This window comes from Macrobrachium nipponense, chromosome 2, assembly GCF_015104395.2.
Source record: "Macrobrachium nipponense isolate FS-2020 chromosome 2, ASM1510439v2, whole genome shotgun sequence".
Taxonomy (NCBI): domain Eukaryota; kingdom Metazoa; phylum Arthropoda; class Malacostraca; order Decapoda; family Palaemonidae; genus Macrobrachium; species Macrobrachium nipponense.
The window spans coordinates 21408956-21434832 of record NC_087201.1 but is presented as its reverse complement, the minus strand read 5'-3'; the positions used below and the strand labels follow the sequence as shown (position 1 = coordinate 21434832).

At 35.5% G+C, this 25877-nt stretch overlaps 1 protein-coding gene across 1 annotated transcript in view; it reads left to right on the top strand.

Moving 5' to 3' along the window:
• Positions 1-25877, top strand: part of LOC135220476 (A-kinase anchor protein 9-like) — a 465336-nt gene that overhangs the window by 183582 nt on the left and 255877 nt on the right. The window contains 6 exon segments of the mRNA XM_064257603.1: positions 5287-5315; positions 5467-6502; positions 6949-7057; positions 7303-7460; positions 16948-17115; positions 22863-22967. Coding sequence (XP_064113673.1) covers positions 5287-5315; positions 5467-6502; positions 6949-7057; positions 7303-7460; positions 16948-17115; positions 22863-22967 — 1605 coding nt within the window.

Sequence of the window (25877 nt, the reverse complement as noted above, 5' to 3'; positions counted from 1 at the left end):
TTACAATAGAGGTATCCAGCTTGAGGTTCTTCATTTTTTGCCTCCAGAAGCTCATACTGGGTCTTTAAGGTCCTTCCAACGTTTCGGTTGGGATACTATGCTAATGTTCAGAGGAGTGTAAAACTTTGAGATTCTTAGTAGTAATGGAGATCTTTCATGTTATTTTGCAGCTGTTTCAGACACACATGAAGTGAGGCAGTTTGCCATGGGGACTTTGGTGAGCCATGTACACATTTATTAACCACTAGAAGAAGCAGTTCCTCTTTTTTTAAAGCTTATGGGATTTTCATGCAACACAAAAAGCCACTGTAAAAGTAGTGAATTTTTATGGAAAGGAGTTTTTAAAATTTATTTTTTAAGCTTTGATGTTATAATGCTGATAAAATTGCTGAAAATTGATAATGTACTGTAGAAGCCATTTTAGCATTTGGAAAATTTCTGGGAAAGTACTTAAGCCTTTGTAGTGTTGGATCTCAGTTATTTGTGCAGAAAAGCATGGCAAGAAGATTAGCAGTGGCTTCCATACAGCACTTTATTATTAGCTCCAAGGATTATTTTTCTTTTTTCTTAAATGGTGTAGATTGTTTATGTAAATGTAGATGTTTTATATTTAGTTTCTGCAAATTAGTTGTTTCTATGGCACTAATTTTGTTTCTCTGTTAATGGATTGAAAGTTTTCCTGCCAGAATGGTTTACATTGTTTTGCAATTCTTAATAAGCATTTAATATCTGTGTGTGTTTAAATGATAAATTATTCCTGTTATTCATTCATCATTGTGTATATACAGTCATATTGATATTACATGTGTGTTAATGTACTGTTATCAAATACAATATGTTTTTCAAGTTGTCAGTCACTCGGCAGTTAAGCAATGCATTAGGTTTTTCTGAATTGAAATATTTTACCGCGTATATATCGTACTTGCATGTTACATTGTGATAATTTTAGTCAAGTATGACATGGTTGTTTTCTTTCTTCTGGATAACTTCTTTTGATATTGCATTTTAGTAAGGATGGATAAACTATTTGAAACAAAAAGAAAGAGTACTTGCAATCTTAATTTATTAGTTCTTTGAGGTTGATGGTAGTTCTTAACAGTTTGTGCTGTTTTTTGTGCGTATGCAAATGAGATTTAGGGGGTTTGATAAACAGATATCTCTGTGTCATTAGCCATTGCTACAAGGTGAGTGATTGGTGTTCTTGGTACCATAGTAAAAATTTTAGTGTTGTACTGTGCTATGTTAAAATAATTTTTTTGTCATCAAATTTTGGTGAGGAATACCTTGATACATATTTGATTCCAGTTGAGTGTAATTCACCTTCATGGTATGAAAGAAATTAAGTTACTGTATTATTCAGTAACTGAGCTGAAAAAGTGGGGAAAATTGTGGAAAGAAAAAATCTAGATGTCCCACACATTACTGAATGTAACAAAATATGGTAAGATAATAATGTAACAAAATATTTTAAGATAGTAATTTTCCAAGACTTTAGCATCTTCATTTGAGATACTATAAGATCAGGTTTTGAATCTTTTTATTGTGAGTAATATTGATTTGCTGGTGAACACAGTATTTTGAAGATTATAAAAACTGCATGAATCGTGCCTGAGAAAATCATCAAACCACTTGGCATCACTTACCTAATTACCAAACCACTTGACATTAGCTGATATAAGGGAAGTAAGGTGGTGTGTTCATATGTATGGTTTGTAGCTGAACATCAATTTTATTAATATAAAGTAGTTTAATACGACTAATGGTTCACATAGCCGGATCCTAATTTGTCTTATTTTTAGAATTTGTTTTGAAATGAGAAATGAAAATACAGTGGACCCCCCGTATTCGCGTTCTCCGGATTCGCCGACTCACACATTCGCGGATTTCTCTCGGGAACGTTTCCCTGCATTATTCGCGGAAAATTCGCGCATTCGCGGTATTTTTCTATGAGAAATATCCACAAATTCCTGGTTTTTTTTATCAATTTCATCATAAAATGCACTTTTTGTGATAAAACTATTAAAAAAAACCAAGTATGAACATTTTTAGTGGTTTTTCTTGAGTTATAACTAACAAAATAGGCTGTTTTTAGCGTTTTTATAGGGGTTCCAAACATTCGCGGGTTCTAACTATTCACGGGGGGGTCAGGTACGCATCCCCCGCGAATACGGGGGGACCACTGTATACAGAACACAGGGACACAACCAAAGGGAATGGGTAAATTGCAAAACAAAGAAAGTATAGCTGACATGACAAGACATTTCAAATGACGCAATATATTTTGTATTTTGCTGCACAAGGCACACTGTAAGTGGCAACCCCTTATGGATAGTTAATCATTAGAAAGTACAAAATTTCAATTTACAAATGGTTCAGTGTTCCAGTCTTAATGCTGAACCCTTTAAAGTTTCCAGAAGTTTGTTACTCAAAACTAGCTGCCATATATTTTTGCGTATAAGACAACTTTTAAATCCTAAAATTCTCCTCTAAAAATTGGGGGTCGTCTTATGCAATGATTTTAAAAATCAAACTTTGAATTCTAAGATGTGTATGTTGGTAGGCTAGCCTCGGCCTCGGTGCTATAGCCTAACCACCAACATATACATGAAGATTCACTTTATGAAATAAACTTATGATAAAGGTAATAAAAATGTTTTTGCCTTATATATTATTTGCATATCTTCATAACAAATAGCCTATCTCAGGAATAATTCTAAATCAATGACACAAACTTTTATCTATACGATCCCAGCTGAGAAAATTTAAACATCGAGTTATGGTTGCGCTCAGCAACCTTTATATTTTGGTAACTTTTAGAAATTTCAGTGGTGGTGTAATTACGGTAGTAATAACATTTACAATAACAACTTTTCATTAAAATTTTCTCATACATATCACAAGGTTGATTACACGTGCCATCAAAGGGATTCCAGTCTGGTTCTGGCGAGATGATTTCGGCTTCATCGTCAATATCATACAAATCATCTTTGTTACCATCCATAGCATTTTTAAAATGATTTTATGACACTGTTTTCCCATTCCCCCATGCTTTTATAACAAAAATGCATTGACCAAAGCAAAGCTGTTTGTAACTGTTTCAAACAATTCAGTCATATGAATGATAATTGTATACGACAATTATCATTCATTATTGTATTGTTATCATTAGCAGTTGTTTGAGAATGGCAATGAAACGTAAACAAAACAATGGTTTCCCTTTTAGGTACTGTCAGTATGAAAAACGTGATATAGAATCTGCATTGTTAAACTCAGCTTTGATAATTTACAAAAGGAATGTATCTCTGAATTAAGTACTATTTGGCAACTAAAGACAGTGATGAAATCGTTAAAATGCAATCAGCTGATTATTTTAGGACGTAAACAAAACTAGAAAGCAAATGGCACATCATCACTGTTCATATATTGAAACATGTTAATGCATGCAATATGATTACACTAAAACACGTGTTATTAAAATTAATTATCATTATTCTCAATACGGTACAAGTATTATTTGACTTTTGCAAGTGGATATCTATCATTGTAATACTAATGATACTCATCCTTCCTCCACTAAAAAAACCGGTTTTTAGAATTCTGGATGAAGCAATTATTGTAAACGTGTATTGACATAAACAGCCAAGTTGAGAAACAGCTTATTGCAGACATCATTTACTGTAACTTTCAAGCGTTTATTAAGGGCTCCATTAAAATTGACTAGTTGTTAAACCCTGCAGATTCTCAGTGGTGGCTTCCATAAGTAAATATAATATACATTTTTGTTTATCCCTCATGCAATGGAGATCTCAAGAAAGAATGCTCGTAAATTACAACTGCAGGTTATAGCCAAGGCTGAATATAAAACGGATAGCGGCCAGGCAAAAGTGATGTTCAGAAATGGAGAAATTGCATTTCATGCTTATGCAATGAAGTAATATGGGCCTGTTTTCAACCAAACTTCGTTAATTTACAACAAAAGATATCTCTGAATTATATCTCTTCAAACAAATAATGGCAATGGAGATTTTTTCGTAGAGCATATGTTAAATACTCACTAATTATTTTAATTTTATTTTAGTGAATAAATACAGTAGTACATTCTTTATGACAAAAAATTATTAATGTACTTATTTTCAACTCTTATTAATAGTAATATAAACACAGCAAAACATCAATAAAATTTACTCTTCCTCTTAAAAAACGTTCATCAGACGAAGCACAAATTCCAAAAACAAAGGTCACGGGAAAGAAAATTGTGCTGGGGAAGCTGAGATACCTAGGCACAATGCTACTTGCCAAACTATTGGCTGGAATTCACAAGGAAGCCAATCCAGGAGTGCCAGATGAGGGCTCATAGGCCTTTCAAAAATAAACAAGGATGAAGAAGCAGTTAATACTTAACTTCCCAGGATTTTAGAGGCATATGCCAAATCTTACCCAATATATGTGGCACTCTTCTCATATCTATTTCCTTTAAGTTATCTATTTTTATGGTACATTTACCATGATATACATCACAAGTTTCTTATTGTAGATGGTTGGTGTCCTCCAGGCTCAGAAAGTTCTTGAAACATTAAATAAAAAAAATTAGCTTTTGTTCATTGCTAAAAAAATCAACTCAGATTTCATATTAACTGATATTCAATAAGTCACTATGATAGAAGAGAGGGCATTATAGTTAATAAGATAGAAGATTTACATTGTTCAGTTATACCACTGGAAACCCACGTAATAGTCATCTTCATTTTGTAGAAAAATGAGTTTTAGGAAAAAAATGTGGTATTTTGTTTCAATAGATTTCAGACTTCCAATTTTTTTCTTTTGGTGTGGTGCATTTAGCACACTGGAATTTGGAATAGCTGGAAAACTTTATAATGCACTTAATTAAGTTCAACTTAAGCTCCACTTGAGATTATCAAAGTTATTGACTGCTTTGTATGGCAGTGCATTTTTTTTGCTTACAAGCTTCAAACAGTATTAAATGAAGAAGTTGGTTTTGAATCTGGAAAGGCACGAGTGCTGGCAGCTAAACCATGAAAACTACAGTTTTAATCTATTTTCTTGCGCAATAAATTGATATCTTGTGCACACATTGTGAGGCCCATATATATTGTACTATACTACGTATATGGGTGAATTTTACTGTTGTTAGTATTTTTATGTAAATAAGTAGTGAACTTCATTTAACTTTATTAGTAAGTGAAAATATACTACCGAGATTGAGAATGAAATGTTTATTGATGCCTTCAACATATTTTTAATGTGTGCGATTATTCTTTGTTTCAGCGTCACTTGCAGTCTCTCTATAGTGACAGGTAAGTTACCTAATTGTATTTTACTCTTGTTGTTTTGTGTGCTATTAATCATTTTGTAGTGTTAACCTTACATCTGATGTTGTTTTCTTGTAATTATAAATAAGAAAAGACTTGTTTTTGGTTTTTAATTGATTAAAATTTTCTTTTACAGAGAATGGTACAGAAAAACTGTCGGCCTTCTCTCTCATGTAGCACTTCAGTTACTCCACTATTTTACAGTTGCTGAAAGTTACATTAAAAAACCTCAAACTCCTCAAATGGATGACTTAGAGATACAAGATGAATCAACTTTACAGCAGCCTGAGTCCTTCTCGGGGATGGCAAAAGACCTTTCCTTTTTATCTGACTGTAAAACTGACTTTATTGGGGATAATGTATTAAGCACTTTCCCAGAAGACAATGCCATGTCTACAGCACTGATTGGTAAAAGTATTCACATTGATCATGGTGAAGATTTGGATGTTGTCAGTAATTCTGGATCTATGCTTGACAGTACTGTAATGAGTGAAGGCTTATTAGATGACATGGATAAAGATGAACAGGTCCGTACAATGCTAACAAAATTTTACCCCCAGCTTATGTCAATACTGAAAGGGCGTTGGGAAAGGGTTGTAGTTGAAAGTCTAGAAAAAGAAGTGCAGGAGTTGACTATTGCCCTTCAGGCATCTGCTGGAATGTTGAAAATCTTTATGCACAGTGTTATTTCTGAAACCAAAGGGCTTCCTTCATTGACTGGTCCCCATGAAAATGCTCATTTAAGAGTTGGTACTGTGTGTCACGGTAGAGAGCCATTCATAGACATGTCTCAAAAAAATACTTCAGAACAGATGCAAAATTCTGTAAGTGTGTGTCATTTGTTGTGTCAAGAAAATCACAATTCTATGTCAGATATATCTAGTCATTCTGGAGATCTAACCCATCTCACCAAAGAGCTTACATCCATTTTAAGCCAAGAAGAGACTATTTTAGACTTTACAATGCTTAAAACTCCAAAGTTGGACACCAAAGAAAAAGTATCTACTTTTCTTAAAGAATTGAGTAGAATGGCCGAGAAGTTAGAATCTCTTCAGATGCATGTTCATCATCAGGCAGGTTTGATTCAAGGCTTTGAAGAAGAAAGAAGAGCTCTGCAGGATGAAAATAGTCGTCTTGAACATTACAGTAAGAAGATAGTCCAGGAGTTACAGGTATGAATAAATTTTCTAACAGAATTAGCAAATGAAACCACTTGACATATTGATTGTAAACCCATTCAGCCTCATTTTATCAGTCCTAATTTGTAAGTTTGGTGGCCCTAGTGCTTTTTTCAATCCTTACATTCTATGCATAAATTGAGCAATTTTTGGTGTGGGAATAGCTTATTAGAGCTTGGGCAAAAAGCTACAGGCAGGGGATAAACTAACCATTTGGATTAAAATAACTTATTCTCTTTTACTGCTTCTTGTCCTTCTGTAACAAATATAGCCCATAATCTTCACCAGTTCTGCCACTGTCTGTAGTTCTTTCCAGTATTTATGATTAATATGATAAAATAGATGCATGTAAGTGGACCTCAGATATGTTTCTTCAGTGAAGTCATTTTGTTAAAGCTGTAACAGTTGATACAAGGACTTTGTGTTTCATATCATGACAGGTAACTAAAGATCAGCTTGCAGATTATGAGAGGGATGCAGAGAATAAGAATGCTTCCTCTTCATCATACGCTGAAAAATTGGAAGCTTCTAAAGATACCAAAGAAAGAGGTAATCTCTCTCTCTCTCTCTCTCTCTCTCTCTCTCTCTCTCTCTCTCTCTCTCTCTCTCTCTCTCTCTCTCTCTCTCATTTATATTTATTTGTTGGAGTTGAAACATGTGCGTATCTAGTATTTTAGAAAATACATACTCAGTTCATAGAAGGGAATTCGGCATTCCTATCAAGTGTGGAGCAAGTTAATGAAGGTTAAGTTAACATTTTAGAGTCATTTTTCTGATGTGATGAGAATTTTCAGTCCGAGCCGTGTTATCTGCCAAAACAAAATCTTCGATGGACCATGGTGAACTGGTGACCCGAAATGCAGACCTTGAAAGACTTCTGGAGTCTCTTGTGCGAGACTATGACAAAGAAGTAGAAGAACTAAAGTGCAAAGCAGCTGATTTGTCGCAGCAGGTGAGCTGGGAAATGTTACCCAAGATCTGTATAACAGTGTGCCCATGCAGTACCTTATTCCCGCTATTACTGGTTTTGTATTAAAATACTGAACTGTGATTGTTCTGGTAGCACATATAGAGTAAAATTAAAACCTTGGTTAGAATGTAGTACTCCTTATTTAAGGGTATCGGCAGGGTTGGGGATTAATTTTGAGTGACGGTGTTCAAACTTCCACAGGTGTGTTATCTCTAGTTTGACTGAAGATGCACACAAAATTTCAGATGAATTGGATGAGAACCTTTTTTATTTAACGAATATTTTCATTTTAAACAACATTTTTTTTTAAGTACATCTCTTTTATTTATTCAATTTGAAAAAAAAGTAATAGCAGAAAGTTGAATTCTTATGAAACAAAATGGCAAACTCAAAAATCTAATATGTGATGTATGTTATTTAATAGAAATATTTTTTAAAATGCAAAAACAAAAAGTACAATAAAATTATATATTAAATCTTGGTAAAAAAAATTTTCAAGAGAAAAAAGAAAAATAAATTTGCTGATGTGTTCCCTCACTATCTTTATTCAAATTGCATTTTAGATTATTAAAATCCATTCATAAATAAGGGAGTTTTCAATTTTGAATGTAGAAAAATGTGTTTTGAGAAAAACGCAGTTAGTTTTGCTAGCCATTTATTTTGCTTTAGAAGCATATAAAGTTTCCTGGAAAAACCTACATGGCACCTGTTCCACTCTCTTTTATAAGAGATATTATTCCCTCCAAAAAAAAACCTTTATCACTTAAAGAAAATAGTTTATTATTTTTGGGGGGTTATCTTAAAACACCATTCTACTCTTGTGCTGCCAGGTTTTTAGGAGGCTAATGAGCCCCTCCTTCATATCCTCCGTTTTTCATGTTCTTTGCCTCTTTTGCTTTCTTGAATGCATAGCAGACATTCGTTTCCTGGTCTTCTCTTTCATCTGAAGGCTCCTGATAAAACACCTACATCAGGGACAGCAATTACATCTTCATAATGCTAATTACCTTCCTCCTCCCCCCCCTCATCATCAGATAACTTCAAAACAAAGTTGTTGGTGCCATCATCATCATCATCTAGATATATTTGTACAAGGGAATAATAGATTTCACTTGGAGCTTCGTAGTAGGAAGTACTTGGCATCTCCTCAGCACATGTGGTTGGTGGCAACATATGAGAAGCCACAACATTAGCTGTGTCTATACTTTTAGCTAGATAAGTTTTAATATTGCGAGAGCTTGCTTCCCTTTGCTTACTAAACTTCTTTTTTGGCATATTGGTAATATACATAATACACAATTGATGTCCAAAAGTCTGAGGAAGTGTTGCAATCGATTGAAAATAAATACATGATTACATAAAAAAAATATAAAAATTCTCCCTTGGAACAACTGGCTCGCATTACTCAGCCATGGGAAGAGTTGCCATCTCTATCAGGAAAACATATTGTACGGCATACGAAACAAAATGCAATGAAAAGAAATAAAATACTTGAAGAATGAATGCAAATAGAAATAGTGAAATTACCCCTAACCAGACCTTTAATTCTCTACTTAGGTGTGGCCTTTAAATTAGCCTTTAAACCATTGAAAAGGTTTTGTATCGATATTACCTTATGCGAGCCAATGGCCCGGACCCAGATCTGTGGAAATATGATGATAGCTCATTTTCACGAATTTGAGCCAATATCACCAAAATTACCGGCCGCCGATACCCTTAAGGCATGATTAGTATTGTAAATACCACTGTATATTTACTTATTTGCTGAAAACTTTTGAGGAAGGAAATTTAAGTGTATGCTAACCTCTTGGTAACTAAGTACGTACATAAATCCAGTTGACTGGATAACTTGTGATAGATTGTACATACTGAACTGCATGCTGTAGGTCTTCACTTATTTGAAATATTTTATGTGATTTTTTTTCACGATATTTTGCAAATATACAGCATGTAGTGTGCTTTTCTTGCACATAATGAAGTCATTCCAGGTGCTTAGTCCCGCTAATCAGAAAGAATAAAGAGAAAACTGCAACCAGAGGTACTTCATGCTTTGGCTAGATCTCAGGGTTTCAAGCAGCTATCAGCTTCGTTACCATATTTATTGGAAGTAGAATGCAAGAACTTGCATAATAACTAATTATATTTTTGAAAATTACACCTGTTTCACCACAAACTTACTACTTTTAATCAGAACATTTCTAAATATTTGGAAAGGATATTTACAATCCCAACAATCATATTATGCTTACAATCCTTGTTATGATCGTTCTAAGACTTTTTTTTTTTTCCTCTGATACTTTTGTCTCTGGACTCACCAGTAGGCACTAACTGCTCTTCATAATTTCTGTATCTTTCAGAATCTCCTCAACATTTTTGTGAGACAATCTTTACCACTTTTCACTTATTAGCTCCAATTAAACTTCCAGTATACAGCATTTCTCTATCTTTAAATATTTAAACTAATAGTCGGCAACAATGCAATAACTTAGCCCAACCCTTTTCATTACAATAGCTTATGCTATATCAACCACTGTAAAAGCACCTGTATTCTGGATCTTTTCATGTAGAACTGGTGATGATGAATTTCTTGGTGACTGCTAAGCATTCCAAAACATTATATGTGCTGTGGATGGATTTGCTTAAAACACCTATTTGTATGAAAAAATTGTGTAGTCTTTAATTATTATATCAACATATTTTTAGTCTATTAGTATGCATTCATATCAATTCCATGGAGCAGTGGTAAGCTAGCAGGGCTAACTAATTTTTCAGTGTAATGACACATTTTTTTTCAGTGTCATAGTTTTTGTATTACTGTGAGGAAAGATTTTTTATGGTCTGGTAGCCTATATTCTTATTAATTCCAGAGACCATGCAAGGCCAACTGGTAATGGGGACAGTAACAAAGTACAAAAATTCTTCTGTCTTTATGATACATCCTTATGTATCCATGTGGACTTTTTGTATATTATCAAGTTTCCTTTGTTTGTGTTCTTAGCATTTTTTTATGTGAGTGCAATTGCTGCTTATGGGTAACTTGCTGTTGACTTTTATCTGTGGTGAATGATAGCAAGTAATGCTTCAATCATCAGAACTAATAGATCCAGGAAGATGTGGAATTCTCCGAAGTCTGAATGTTACAGTATAATGTAAATGTAATGTTTTACAAAACCTTTCATCATAATTAGCTGCACTTCATGCAGACAGTTCATAATAATAACACTAACCTGAAAGATTTTGAAAGGAAAAAATTCCTACCGCACATGCCCTGTCGGTGCTCCACAGGTCCTAAAGGTTATGATAATTCTTCTGCACTAACCTTCAGCTCGAATGTGAGGGAAATGGAAGTAAACTGGAAGGTTATGATAAATCGGTTTGTAGAAAATGTTTATTGTAAAAATAACATCATTTCTTTCAAACCTACTAATCATATTTACTTAGAAGTGCAAGTCATGTGGTAGGAAGAGAAGAGTATAGCAAGATTGAAGGCAAGTAAGAATGACATATTGAAATTATAGAGGTACATATCTCACAAAGCATGAAATTATTCAAGAACTGAAACAAGTGAATATGCACAATAACAGCAATGACAAGCCTGCCTCTAACCTAAGGGGAAATCCTTCAGGCATAACTTTGAGCTTTTGGTCATTCTTAGCTCAGGAATATGCAGATTTCACTCATCCTGTAGTACATAATATATTTTTTATGCTGGAAAGTCTTGTGAGGCTTCATTTCCATCATGGGTATCATCAGCTTAACACAATTATCCTCTACACCATTATCCTCTATTCCCCTGGTATTATTAAGTGTGGTAATCTGCTGTACCTGCTCAAATGTCCCTGTTAGGGTAGATGATAGGTACTAGTCCATACAAATCTATGATTTACTTAGAAATGTTTGTACAATTATGACTCTAGGTACTGTGTGGAATTTATTTTCATATCTTTGTTGTATTAAAGCCTCCACTTGTTCTTCAATGTGAGGGGTGTATTTAAGATGGACATTATTTGCCCCCCCTCCCCCCTCCACATGAATTGAGATTCAGGTAAAGTATAGTTTATGGGCTAAAGTAAAAGATTTTTATATATAAAACATGGTTTTTCCATTTATGGTTTATTGACCTCCCTTACCTTTCCTATATTTTGACTTTGGACCTTCTGTCACATGGTCAAGTGATGCAGGGCAAGTTGATATCTCTTGTAGGATGGAGCATAGTACATAGGGGGCTCTCCTACCAAGAAGCTTAACAAAACATAAACATTGCTTTTGCTACTGAACCAATTTTCTCAGCAATGAAATAAATAAAAAGTAAATGGGTCTTACTTTACATGGCTAGTGTAATCATTCCTCTTCACATATGAACTTTTTACTGAAGTATTACCAGAGAAAGAAGACAGGAGAAGAGAAGCATAGAAAAAAAATTGCAAAAGGTTTTTACTTGTGTAGAAGATTTTTTACATTTTCACACTAGTATTTCTAAAAAAAAAAAAAAAAAAAGAGCATTGGTTCTTAGTTACATCTTTTTTCACCTATCATTGTAATAAAGAACAGTGTCAGAGCTTACAACATATTTTATGATTACTGCCCAGAAGTGCAAAGAGTAATGCAGTACCCTAACTTCCCTTCCAAGAGTTGCCATTCTTGATACCATGAGTGAGTGTTGCCATGCAACTCTTTTTCATCTATTTGAGAGAAAGATTACACTTGTTTCCAAATACTAAAGTTTTTATCTATATATATGTATATGTGTGCATGTATGTATATACAGTATATTTCCAAATCTCTGTATCTAAATAGCTGCCGTAACATTTATTTTGCTTCGCCATATGCCTGACAGTGCATACCACCATCCTGAGCGAATCCAATACTGTTTGTTTTCCTCCAAGCCCTTCAAACCGAATCATAAGAGGCCTAGAGCTGAAAAGGGGAAAGTTGGGAATTTTGGTAGTATGTATCCACTACTATGCCATAGTCTTGAATGGTGGTACTCTATGTACCCCAACCAAACTGTTGGTAAAGGAGGTAATGGGTTTGTATGAAAAACCTGTATAAAAAGTTTTTCTACTCTTCCAGTTAATTCTTATTGTATTTTGATGTAAAAATCAAGTGAGGCAATTCTATAATAATTTTTGTTTGGCTTCTTGTTGAACATTGAATTGGTAAAAGTGAAGCAGTTTACTGTAAAGCATTGTTTGTTTTGTAAAGTTGTCTTTGTAAGTGCAGTGTTCATGTGTAATGTCTTGTCAGTTTTCCCTGTATTGCAACAGTCATTAATATATCACAGTAGTATATCCCTTATCTCTAAATGAACATTTCAGAATTAATTTATTTTTAAGTAAACAGCTGATGTTTCTTGATGCTTTTTGTTTGCTTGTCCTAAAGCTTTAAAGGGTAACCTTTAAATAAATTAACCAAAATTTGAATTCTGTGGGCCAGTCCATGGAAAATATTAACTCTTTGATATGGTTAAATGGTATCTGGACTAATTGGTCTTATTACTTAAGAGGGATTGGGTTTTCATGTTAGTCAATGCTTCCATTTAATTACACTAAATGTCATAATAAAAAAAAGTGCTTCTTAATTTCTCTGAATTACATTTTCATTTTATGCTTATTATGCTTGCTGAGTACTTACAAATGCTTCTTGGTGATCCATATTACTAACATGTGTTTTCATACTTTGCTGAAGGATATTACCAGGCTTTAATATTGTTGGTTTGATACAATAAGGCTACTTTGATCCCCAAATATTGTGACTAATCATCTACTTATGTTTTTCTATGAAATGTACCATAGATTTCTCATGTCATTTGCATTCTTTATTATAAAATATTGACTTACATGATTCTCTATTACTTTTGTATTTCAATTGACAGTTCAGTTACTTTCCTGTTTATTTTGTGTGATGTTTCTCTTTAAAGTCCTTCCAAACATACTTACTATATTTGATAGCATATAAGAGCACCCCCCCCCATTTTCAAAGGTAATATTAAGAAAATTATTTTTTGTGTATTTGCATGTAAGCAGCATTTAATGCTGTCAAAATATATAGCTATGGTTTGGCAGATAAAACACGGACAAAGCATACTAGTGTGAAGCTCTCTAATATTAGTAATTCTAGTGTAATTTACACAGAGTAAACGAAAGGAGCAGAGGTATAGCAGAAAACATATGTTACACCCTCGGAGAGGACGAGACGTGTAAAACTTACCTCCTCGAGGTACCCTGGTAATGATGACACAAGCAGCATAGCACTGTGTGACTGCTCTCTCTCTCTCTCTCTCTCTCTCTCTCTCTCTCTCTCTCTCTCTCTCTCTCTCTCTCTCTCTCTCTCTCTCTCACTAAAACTACCTAAGTGGTTATGTTAGATCCATGAATATAAAAAATATATAGACGATTCAAAAAAACAAAACAAAAAAACAATGATTAACTGAATAAGTCAAAATCTGAAACTTTAGATTCTAAACACAACCCAATGAAAACTCCAAACAATGCACCATTATAAAAGGGTATCATTCAAACAGGAAACCAAAATAACCCTGGGGATTTGACAAAACCTGTCCACCCTTTTCTCTATAATAACTAGACAATCAGATAAGATAGGCAATCAAAAAAAGGTCATTAGTATCTCTCCTATAATCAACACTCCATTTCCAGAGAAGTTTTCAGAACCGTCTGTTGAAAAAGGAAAGGAATCCCACATAAATAAATTGTAAAAAAATAAAATAATATGAACCAGTTCTGGAACAAAAGTCATATGAGAGGATATCTCGAAACAAAGTTTAAGATACAAAAAGACAAAGTTACACTTGTGCATAAATCTATGCCTACCCATTTCAGCACTTTTCATACACAGAGAAATAATAGTACATGGTCATTCCAAGCTTGGCTGCTTCTAATTGCTCAGTTATCTTTCCTTCCATTATATAGGGGAACAGTCCACACGTACCTATGTATGTATTACCCAGGTTACCTGGGTAATCTTAAAAGGTAGCAATGAACCGTGTGGCAAAGGCACTGGCTAATATCCATTTTCTCTCAGAACAGATTGTGTAGTTTTTTTAATATCTCACTTCGTGACTTGGGCTCATTGTTTGGGAATGTTTTTATAATTTCAGCCGTTTGATGCTGCAAGAGATTTAGGGGAGAATTTTTTCATTTTTGAATGTCTACATAATGGCACTAAATTTTTTTTCCTGATATTTATGTTCCGGAAATTGTTGGCCTCTTGCACAATACCCTTGTTGTGTTTGTAGCAACTTTGCCAGAGATAGGAAACTTGATTAAGTTTCTGGTGGCCTGTGCCATAGTGAATATGGGGAAGCCTTTGCTTACACACTTTGGATTTGTAGTTTTGTTGTAATGAGTTATGGCACACCGATGATTTTTTCTAGAATTCCTCGGCAATTTTTTGGCTAAGCTTTTGCCCTTTTTATGTGAACTTTCTCACAAGACACTTCCCTTGAGAAGACGTCACTGATATGTAACAAGTTCATTACACTGGAAGAGTTCATGACTTGTATAGCTAATAGCCCCACCCATGAAATTTACCTAAAACCAGATTCGAAAGTATACCTACTTCCACCCTTGCACAAACATAAGCGCAACCTGTCTTTGCTCTTGGTCAAGGCTGAGACATTAATTTTAAACTCCACCCTAAACTAATGTGTTTACATTTCCCGACCCTGCTTGTCTCCGTGGGAGTCAATGATGACAGTTACAAAATTGTTCAAGGTGACCTTAAGCAATAGATCTCATTACAAAGAGATTCCTCTTCCGTCTGACATCATTTCAAAGAGTAATGTCATCAGAGTCAGTATTTTGCCACACTCACTTTCCAATCATTTTCATATGACAGCAATACATTTTGCTATTCTCAATATTCATTTCACTTTATTACACTCTCCTCCTTCTCCTCCCCTCTGAAGGAGAACTTTAATGGTGATAAAGAATATGCTATAAGCTTAAATTTACAGGTAAAATAACAACAAAATTATAGGTTAGATCCAAGAAATTATGTAGTAGAGTAAGAGTTTCAGTAAGTTTAATTAAAGTTACATGTTTTTATGTAAGATTGATGTTATCAACATATCGACTTGACCTCTTTAGTGAGTTATGAGGAGGAGACACTTTTATAAAGGACCAAAGACTCATATATAGCTCTTAAGAGTTGTATGTCTCTTTATTTGCGGTTGAGTTAAGTTAGCTCACAAGGAGCCTAAACCCCATAGTACGCATTTGATTTTTGCCGAAGGTTCACATTCATGATGTCTGAGCGGTAGGTACCTCATTTAGATTTTTTTATTCTTGGAGGACATGGCAACCACAGTTCAGTGGAAGTGAGTCTCCATTTTTGGCTCTTATTACTTGAAATTTGTAGAGATTTTATTTGAAAATCCTAAGGCCCTTAGTCCGCTACTTGCAGCTCCTTATATTTATAGGTAGTACTTTTATATCTGGATTGTCATTTATTGGGTTATTTGAACAAGGCACAGGGTCCATTAATACCACTTCTAAAGAGGTGAATTTCTCCTTAAGACTACTCCAACCATGTGATACACGAGAGCCTTAACCCTGCAAGGGATCCACCTTCTGGTGGCAGTATGGTCCTGGAAGGAGCCCAGAGTAGGTAAGAATGTGGTGGGTTTTATGTAAGAAACTCATGTTTGCTTGGCTGAGCAGAGATTATTTAGCTGCAATAACCACCATCCTTCTCTTAATGTGGTAATCAGCCATTGTTAACAGTAGGTTAGTGGTTTGTCTGTCAAGAAGAATTTTGTCAAAGAACTAAAACTTTTGAAGTACAGCCGAGATTGCTTGCTTCTTTTTTGAATTCCGACCACACCTGACTGGTGCAGAGATGTAAGCTATCTTCAGCAGGAGATAAATATCCACAAAAATTTTACTCTGAACATTTATATTTTCAGTATGTGCATGTTTACACTTATAGATTATGTTAAAGTAAACTATGCACTTATGGGCTGAACTCCAAGAGAGAGAAAGAGCACAAACACACAGTAAGTGTATAGCTGTGTGTAGTGTCAGTCATTGTCTGCTGTATAGTGCATCAGTGTATGTGTGTGTGTTCGTGTGTGTGTGTCTGCTGTATTGATGTAAGGATTCAAGCACTACTACAACCCTCTGTCTCAAGTTGTTGATTATGCTGGATTTGCTGTAGTAATAATAACAGGGCATAGTATTACTAATACTATTGAATTAAAAAAGTAATATTATAGCATTGTGGAGTTTGGCTAGGGGCAAGTACTGGAAGTCTATGGTGTCTGGGGCAACATTAGCTTACCAGATACCTCAGCACTGCATATGAAACCCCTCTATATTATTTGAGATTTTTGTTTTTTTAAATGTGTGCTTATATGCCATCAAATTTGGTAGTCCTGTCTCTTATGCTTTAACATAGTTTTAAGTGACATTTCATTTATCTAATTGTTATCCTTTTATTAAAATGGTAGTTGGAAGTAGCTGATCGTCAGTTGCGCTCCAACCGCCAGTTCCTTGATGAGCAGGCAGTTGAGAGAGAAAAAGAAAGGGAAGAGATGCAGAAAGAGAATGATAATCTTGCAATGCAGTTGCGGGACAAAAATAACTTGCAGCTTCAGCATGAGAATTTGTCAAATAAGGTATGTATTAATATGAATTCAAAAGGTGATTTTTCTTTGCTGGCATGTAACATTTTCACTGTGGTTGCTAAGTATAGATTAGAAAGTAAAATTCTTTATAAATTCTATGGCATTAGTAAAAATTATAGTACAATAAAAGAAACATGAATTTATTTATATTGTAAATTTTCTGAACTTAAGAAAACCTTTGCTCTTTACCTATGGTAGTCCTGACTAAATGCATATACAAATATTGCTTTACTTCTAAGCACACCACAGAGAATAAGTTGCTTTAAGATTATCATTTGGGCAATCCATCATTTAATTAGGATTTTTGTATGGAATTTGAAATTTGGATGTACAGATCCATTGCTTTTTGTAGGGTTTCAAATACTTCTTGTTTTTTTGCTATTCAAAATTTCAGTTTATCTGTTGCCTCTTGTACATGTTGCAAAGTCTCTGTCTCAGCATTATTTTATTCTAAAATTTCATTGTATTCTTCTTTTGTATATGTTATTGCAAAATTTCCATCCTAATGTTATTTTACTCTTTCTGTAATCAGAACTGACTTTTGTTATTTTTTATAGCATATCAGAACTTGAAACTTTGCACGGACTCATTCCTAAATACCAATTTATTGAAGACATTTTGTTAAAGTATGGAAATGAACTTGTTAGCAGGAGTTATTGCAAAATTATTTGTATGAGGTTAAGGGTGAATGTTTTTAATTACTGGAGTTCCTTCATTTGAACAGGGAGAGATTTAATTGGCTATCTGCTGGATAGTTTTATATTGGGTAACTTTCTTCCCTTTAGCCTAGGTTTATTTTCAGCAGTATACTCTTGGATGTGGAATTTGAATGAAGACTATTTAAATCAGCAATATCTATATTAACCTGGTTTATTTAATTATTGCAGTTACTCTTTTTTTTATTGGCCATGCTCTCCTTTTGTCTTATCTTTTATCATCCTGTGTCGTCCAGACACGTTGGAAAGCTTTCTTGGGTTGATCTTTCTGTAGCTATTCATTTCTTCTAAATAGAAATTAATTAAAATTAGTTTCATATGTTTGTAAGTAGCTGAAAGGATAAGAAATATGAAAGGTGATTTTCTCGTTTAAGTCTATTTCAGATATTTTTTTATAATAAAAACCTACTGCTGTAATCAGGGGTTGTTCTTTGACAGTTGCAACAATCATACATGGTGTAACACAAATGTATGCACAATTGGAGAATGACCGTTATCATTAGTGATGCTTTCATGCAATGGAGTTCATAGCGAGAAGTCGGAGTAGCCTGAGATGGGGGTGGGGGGAGCAGTGGTGCCGTATAGGAGTGATGGAGGGAATAGGCCGTTGTGAATAAAGTATCTCCCAATAAAATGCATTATTTAGGTTTTGAGGAAAAAAATGCATGCATTGTTGATCTGTTTCCCTCCCTATGTGCCATATTCACTGGATAAAAAAAAAAAAGTAAGCCTAACTGAATCTCCCATCCGTCAAAGATTTCAAGTGTATTTTTAAAAATCTCTCCCTCTCCATCCAAAGTATTCATCAGACACCAGTCATAGGCGTAGAACTAATCATGATTCCAGGTTCAACAATATCGTGACAAGGTGCTAGAATGTTGGTCAGCAACATTTACACTTCTGTATTGTCATGCTTTCTTGTGGTGCTTCGAGGAGTTCTACTTCTAGACCCATGTTCTAAACTTTTGCGTTCTCTAAACAATTTGATTCATGTATGTATGATTCTCTATCTACTTATTAATGATTGCCAGTGGCTGTGATATGACGTTTTTTATCACCTCGTTTCGTTCACGTCAATTTTGCTATATGGAAATAAATTTTACGCATCAACATTACATGATGTTCTAAAGATATTGGTGACTTTTTTAACGTCATTACATAAGATTTCTTCCATCTTCGAAAAGAAAAAGAGATTAACATAATAAGGCATGAACCGTGCATGAGGCTGGTGAACAAAAAATTATGAAACTGCCACAACTAATTTGAGTGTGTGTATTTTCTTGATGAAGTCCATAATTTTCAAGGTTAAAACATCTTTGAAAGAAAATATTATTGATAAGTAAATTATCTGGCATCTGCATATGACAATATTTCCATAACAAACAATGATTTAAGAAACTAAGCTAATAATTTGTGGGCTGACTGACTGTACATTGTTGATGAATCTCACTTTCCATGTACTGTGTAGTAGTACAGTGGTACCTCGAGATACGAAATTAATCCGTTCCGAGGCGGCCTTCGTATCATGAGTTTTTTGTATCTTGAACCGTATTTTACATGTAAAATGGCTAATCCGTTCCAAGCCCTACAAAAACACCCCAGTAAATTATATTTCCAGGCTTACAACACATGTTCTAGGGTTGCGACGACAATCCAACAGAAGAAATATGACTCCTAAAAGGCAAAATACTGTACATACATGAGTAATATTCAACTGCATGTAATGTTCAACCCCATTTTTACTGCATATATTAGGACTTTAGCATATGTTCCTTAGCAATAAGCCTAGCCTATGTTAGCAGTTGCTACTGTAGCCTAGTCTATGATTCTGACATCTAAACCTAAGAAGCTAAAAGCTTAGAATATGCCAATAAAATGTATAAATAATCAGTATGTACTCATTTCAAATAATTATTAATTAATCATTAACTACAATACACAAACAAACATACAAAAAAAAACTTCCAACCGTTTGTTTACATTCAGCTCTTACGAGTACCGAACGATCGCCAAGCAATCACTTTTCCTAGCACACAGTAAGCCATAAATTTTCATTATCTCTCTTCAACTACTGAAACTACCAAACAGTATAATAACCATTCATTTCTATTCTTTATTCTATCTTTACCTAATGTTTTTTTTTATTAAATGTATTGCTTGAATAAGGTTTTCAGTTTACAGCATCTTTTTACCAATAGAATACATAGAGCACAGGGGTAGATGCTGACCAATAGGAGAGCAGGACCTTATGGGGTGACTAGCATCAGGAACCAATGGGAGAGCGGGAGGATGGTGGCGAGTTTACTCAGTTGGCGGTGCGGGAGTTTTAAAATTGTTCTCGGTGGTCCGGGCCAATCTCGGGACTTTACAGCAACAACCTTTCGTAACTTGAACTATTTTTGTATGTAGAGCCAAAAAAATCTTCATATTTGCTTTCGTATCTTGAGTTTTTCGTAAGTTGAGCCTTTCATATGTCGAGGTACCACTGTACATGAATTACACAGTTATATCATGAGCGTATTGTATGTGCTGTTCTGTACATAATGTACAATTTTCTCTTGAATAAAAAACTCTAAACTATAAAGTACTGTATTGTAAAATTTAAATGATTTTACTGTACTAAGTCTCTCTCTCTCTCTCTCTCTCTCTCTCTCTCTCTCTCTCTCTCTCTCTCTCTCTCTCTCTCTCTCTCTCTCTCTCTCTCCCTCCTATTGTGGAGAACTGATGCAACTGTAAAGTAAAAGTCACTGACCATGGCTGATAAAGCATGCTTTACAGATAAGGCTGATTGAGTGAGTAATTTTCTCTTCATGCACACCCAGTACACTTAATTACCCTGTCTTCCCCCCTCCCCCCCTCATCAACATTCCAGTCAGCACGACAGTTTCGTGAGTGAATCAGCGTATGTGCAATACTCAGCTGGTTTGCCTGGTTGAGCAGAGGTATTTTTCTCATCCCATCCAGGCACACTTTGATCTTAGTTCTGCTGTTAACATTCACACCTGTATAATTCTGTTTGCACTTTTGCCATTTTTTGCAATTTAGTAGCTGTTGAGGCCATGGGGAAGGTTGTTCAAGGTTTGGTACGTGGGACAGGGTGAGTGACAAGTGATGAGACAGAGATTTGTGCAGCAGCTTTCCCAAATGATTCTGTGTGACTTCCAAGTTTTTAAAATGAGAATCTCTCTCAACAACTTGTACTGTTTCATAAGCCTGCAATGCTGTTGTTTAGGTTGCATTCTGTTGTTGCTCCTTTTCATTGTCATCGCTGTCCTCCTTAGTCTTTAACATCATTATCATCATGTTGCAACAATTCAGGAACATTTATCTCGTGAGATTGTTGATGGGGATGATGTGTGGAGCACCTGGAAGAGTTTACATGTTACTCTTAGAATTACTCATTCTCTTGTCCCAGAGGCCATTCTTCAAACCATTTTTATTGCCTTGATAGTGGGAATGTTAGCCTCATAGAATCATTCCATGCTGAAGCAGCTGTATTAAATTCATTTTGGAACTCAAGAGCAAAGAGGGAGGAGTATGATCATTTTGTGCAAAAGGGGCACCATAGCCAGTTTTTAATTTCTGAATGACCTCTTTACCTATAGACTTAGAAATGTAATTTTTAGTCAAGTAAGCAAAATTTCCAATGGGCACACCATTTGTCATATAAGAGGATACCCATGTCATGTGGAGGAAGATCCTTCTTCAAATTAGTCTTAAAATACTGGCAAGAAATGGTTGTACATGATGAGACCCTTCTCATAGCCATCAGGTTCATAAACTATCCCATAAGAAACAGTTTAATGTTCACTTGAGGTATTTGCTCTTACTTAACATTTTTAGTCTTTATTTTTCTTGAATCCCTTCGTAACTTTGTCCCTTTGGCTGCCAAAGTTCTTTCAGGGCTGTCTTGTTAGCATTGCCCAAGTATGAGCTGCAGGAAGGTTTTCTGTTTTAGCCAGCAGCTTCATTAAAACTAGAATGCAATATATGCCTATGGTAAAAATTGTTGGATTTCATAGCTAGCCTTAAATCTCTTATCACTTATCTAAGAATGCATATGGACTCATAAACTGACTTCTGGTAGAACAACATTTTCTTTTCAATGATGATTGGCCTTGAGATGGACTTTTTCTTTGATACAATACATAGTAGGCTACCTATAAAGAATTTTGTCCAGTTTGGCTCAGTTGACATTTTCATAGTCTGTTTTATCGATGCTGAAGTGTATGTACACAGTTGAGGGTGCAGAAATAAAAAAGCTATTTTTATTGCTTGCTGTTATTCTTTAAATACAAATCTCCCATTAGTACCAGTTTTCTGTGAAGAGAGCTTAATTTTCTCTCATAGAAAGACACTAGAAGCCAAGAATACATTGCAGCTGATGTTTTAAAGTCAGGACAATCGTAGTTGTCTCATGCCAGCCTCAGGTTTAAAACCTTCCATTTAACATCAGCTTTCTTTTGTTTTCATTGATTCTGTTTGAAAAATTATTGTCAATACCTTATGGAAGCACTTCTTTACTTTGTCAAAATTTTCTGGTAAAACAAGCATGAATATGATGTGCCAGAATAGGACTTACTTCTGAGATCTGATGAATACTGAGGATTTCTGAATACAGTCTGTTAACAATTAATCAAACCTTTACTGAGTCCTGATAGTCTTCAGGACTAGTACAGTATTTGTATAAATTAATTGTAGCTTGATGTAATGACTGTCAGTGAAGTTATTCAGTATTAAAGTTGAAAAAAGGTGGAACAGCTTGTTTTACTTTTTCTGACATGCTTTCATCTCAAGAAATATGAAGTAGTACCCATGAGGATATGAGAAGGTGCTGATAAATAGAAAATGTACTATATTATTGTATGAAATTTAAAGTAATGGAACTCTTGTTGGTGCGCTTTAGCCATAATAACCTTCATTTATTATTATTACAATAGTTCTTCATAGTATATATTCTTGTGTTTGTTTATCTGTGCTTTGTACAAATGATTTTGGTAATTATGTTGGTGTCCTGTCCAGGTTGAATGTTTAGAGCGAGAGCTTCAAGAAAAATCTCAGGAATTCGAAGATGCTCTTGCAAATTTACAGAAATATCAAGGGAAGTTCAAGGCTGCTGAAGATAAGGTATTTATTGCTAATTATAGTTTACTCTTGTGTTAATAGACAATTTTGAGGATTTCATTTTGATACAGTACCAGGATGACTATTTTCCTGTTCCCTAAATTAAGAACCTACTTGAATATTATAAACTCCCCCAAATGGAAAACATAGTAATATTAAATATTTCTGTCTGTCATGTATTTCTTTATAGTGTATTAAGTATTATTACATTATTGATCTTTTATTATCATCATCATTGTTGTTTGCATTATTCGTATTCCATAATAACCAGTAACCAGTCAACCAATTCTCACCCCTTATTCCTCAGTGCATATGTGCTGCAACACTGGTGCTAAGAGTCAATTCAAATTCCCTACATGATTTAGGAACCTACCACCAAAATATAAATGCATTTATTATTATTATTATTATTATTATTATTATTATTATTATTTTGGCTGTGTTTAGCTGTATTTATTTAATAACGGGCAAAAATTCATATTGGTAATTAATAGAAAGGATGCAGGAATGCTTTTATTTATTTTATTTTAAAAAACCAGGGATTCTGGTGGCTGGTATATCAGAGTTTGTGTTTGTATAGGGTTCGTAGACTGGTATAATGTATACTACTGGTATAATGTATACTGGTATACAGGAAGGCTGAATGGTTGGTCTTATTCAAGTGGGGTTCATCTCCTGGTATGCTGGTATAACTGGTTGTGGCCGGTTCGTCATCTGGTATTCAGGCTGGTATTTTTTCTAGGTCTGCTGGTATTCTCCTTTTGTCAACATGTTTCGACCCCCTCGTAGGTCATCATCGGGATGAGTTAGCAGAGGAATTGAAGGAGGAGTGGTGGCGGTATTTATAGCAGGTCAGCTCCGGTGCTGATTTCTCATTGGCTGAGCCGGACTCGGACGAAGTTTAGGATCCAGCACGGATAGTCGCAGTTCTCGAGTGCAAATGCTCAGGTGTTCCTGGGGATGGGCGCTGGAATTCCTGGCATCCTACGGACGTTTCTGATTCCCTGGCATGTTCATGGGACTGTTCACAGTCATCCTCTGGGCGGTGGTAGGGAGGAGAAAAGTTCTTGTGTGATGTTCAAGTTAGGCTTCTCCTTCCCAATATGCAGTGCTTCCAGGAAGCGTAGGCAGCAGTGGTCAGTTGAATGGTCAGTAATTTGGATAGTAGGGATGATAGTTTTTTTTATAAATTGTCTTGTTATGGTCAGTCCTGGCTCGATTATGAATGGCTTCTCCTGGGTGTGACAGGATATCCTTTTAGAAAAGTGCATGGTGGTCATTTCGATGTATTTGCCGAGGGATTCTCGAATGAGCATATATAGCAGTCGACCACGTTTGTCTTCTTCAAGTGATCCTGCAAGGCCACTGCTGGATTATTCCTCATCACCAGGCTGCTGGTCTTCTTGGTTCTGTAGAAGATAACAAGGTTGATTTTCTCTTTGAGATTGGTGGTGCTGAATTTCCCTCCATGATATTCATGAGGCTTGTTCATCTTCCTTGTAACATCATTGGAAATGCTCTTTGTAGAAGATCTTGATGGGCTCTGGAACATCAGGGTGGTATTTCTTGTGGTACCATTCCTCTTGATAGATTCCTCGACAGTACGATTGGAGTGTCCATTGTCGATGAGGACCTGGACAATGCATTCTAGTTCGATGTGTGTATCATTCCAGGAGGAGCAGTGAGAGAAGGCCCTCCTGACAGAGACGCTGATGGTGGAGTGCTTATACCAGTTTAATACAAAAGTGTATACAAAGTCCACAAACCTGACTACATGTATGAATGGAGAGAGTGAGAGTTCCTGAGAGGTATAGGCACCTCACCATCAGCGCCCATGTCAGGAGGACCCTCTCTCACTGCTCCTCTTGGGATGATACACACAGCTAGAATGCATGGCCCAGGTCCTTGCTGACAACGGGCACTCCAATTGTGCTGTCGAGGAATCTATCAAGAAGATTGTTGAGGAATTGTACCACCAGAAACCCTGCCCTGACCTCCCAGAGCCCATCAAGATCTACTACAAAGGGCACTTCCATCGAGGGTATAAGCAAGATGAACAAGCCCTCAGGAATATCATGGAGGGAAATTCAGCACCACTGATCCTGACAAGAAGATCAACCTTGTTATCTTCTACAAAACCAAGAAGACCAGCAGCCTGGAAATGAGGAATGATCCAATGGCACCCTTGCAGGATCCCTTGAAGAAAACAAACGTGGTCTACCGCTACACATGCCCCATCCGAGGATGCCTTGGCAAATACATTGGAATGACCACCATGTGCTTCTCCAAAAGGATTTTCTGCACACCCAAGAAGGAGTTATTCATAATCATGCAAGGACTGCCCATTAAAAGACAATTAAAGAAACAATATTATCCCTAGTATCGAAATTATTGACCAAACAACCAACCACCACTATCTATGCCTCCTGGAAGGAGGATGACTGTGAATAGTCCCATGAATGTGCCAGCAAATCAGGAATGTCTGCAGGATGCCAGGAATTCCAGCGCTCATCCTTAAGAAGAACTCTGACCATCAGTGCAGGATCCTAGACTTTGCCCGAGACTGGCTCGACCAATGAGAAATCAGCACCTGAGCTGAGGTGCTATAAACACTGCCACCAAGATACTGCTTCATCCGTTCCTCTGCTAACTCATCCTGATAATGACCTTTTAAGAGGTCAAAATATGTCTACAAAGAAGAATTATACCAGCAGAACTAGGATAAATACCAGATATCGAACCCTGCTTGAATAAGACCAGTCATTCATCCTTCCTGTATATAAGGATACGAACGCTGTATGAACACGGACTCTGATATAATAGCCACCAGAGTCCCTGGTTTTGTAAATAAAATAAAAAAAGCATTCCTGCAACCTTTCTATTAGTTACCAATATGAACATTGGCCAGTTATT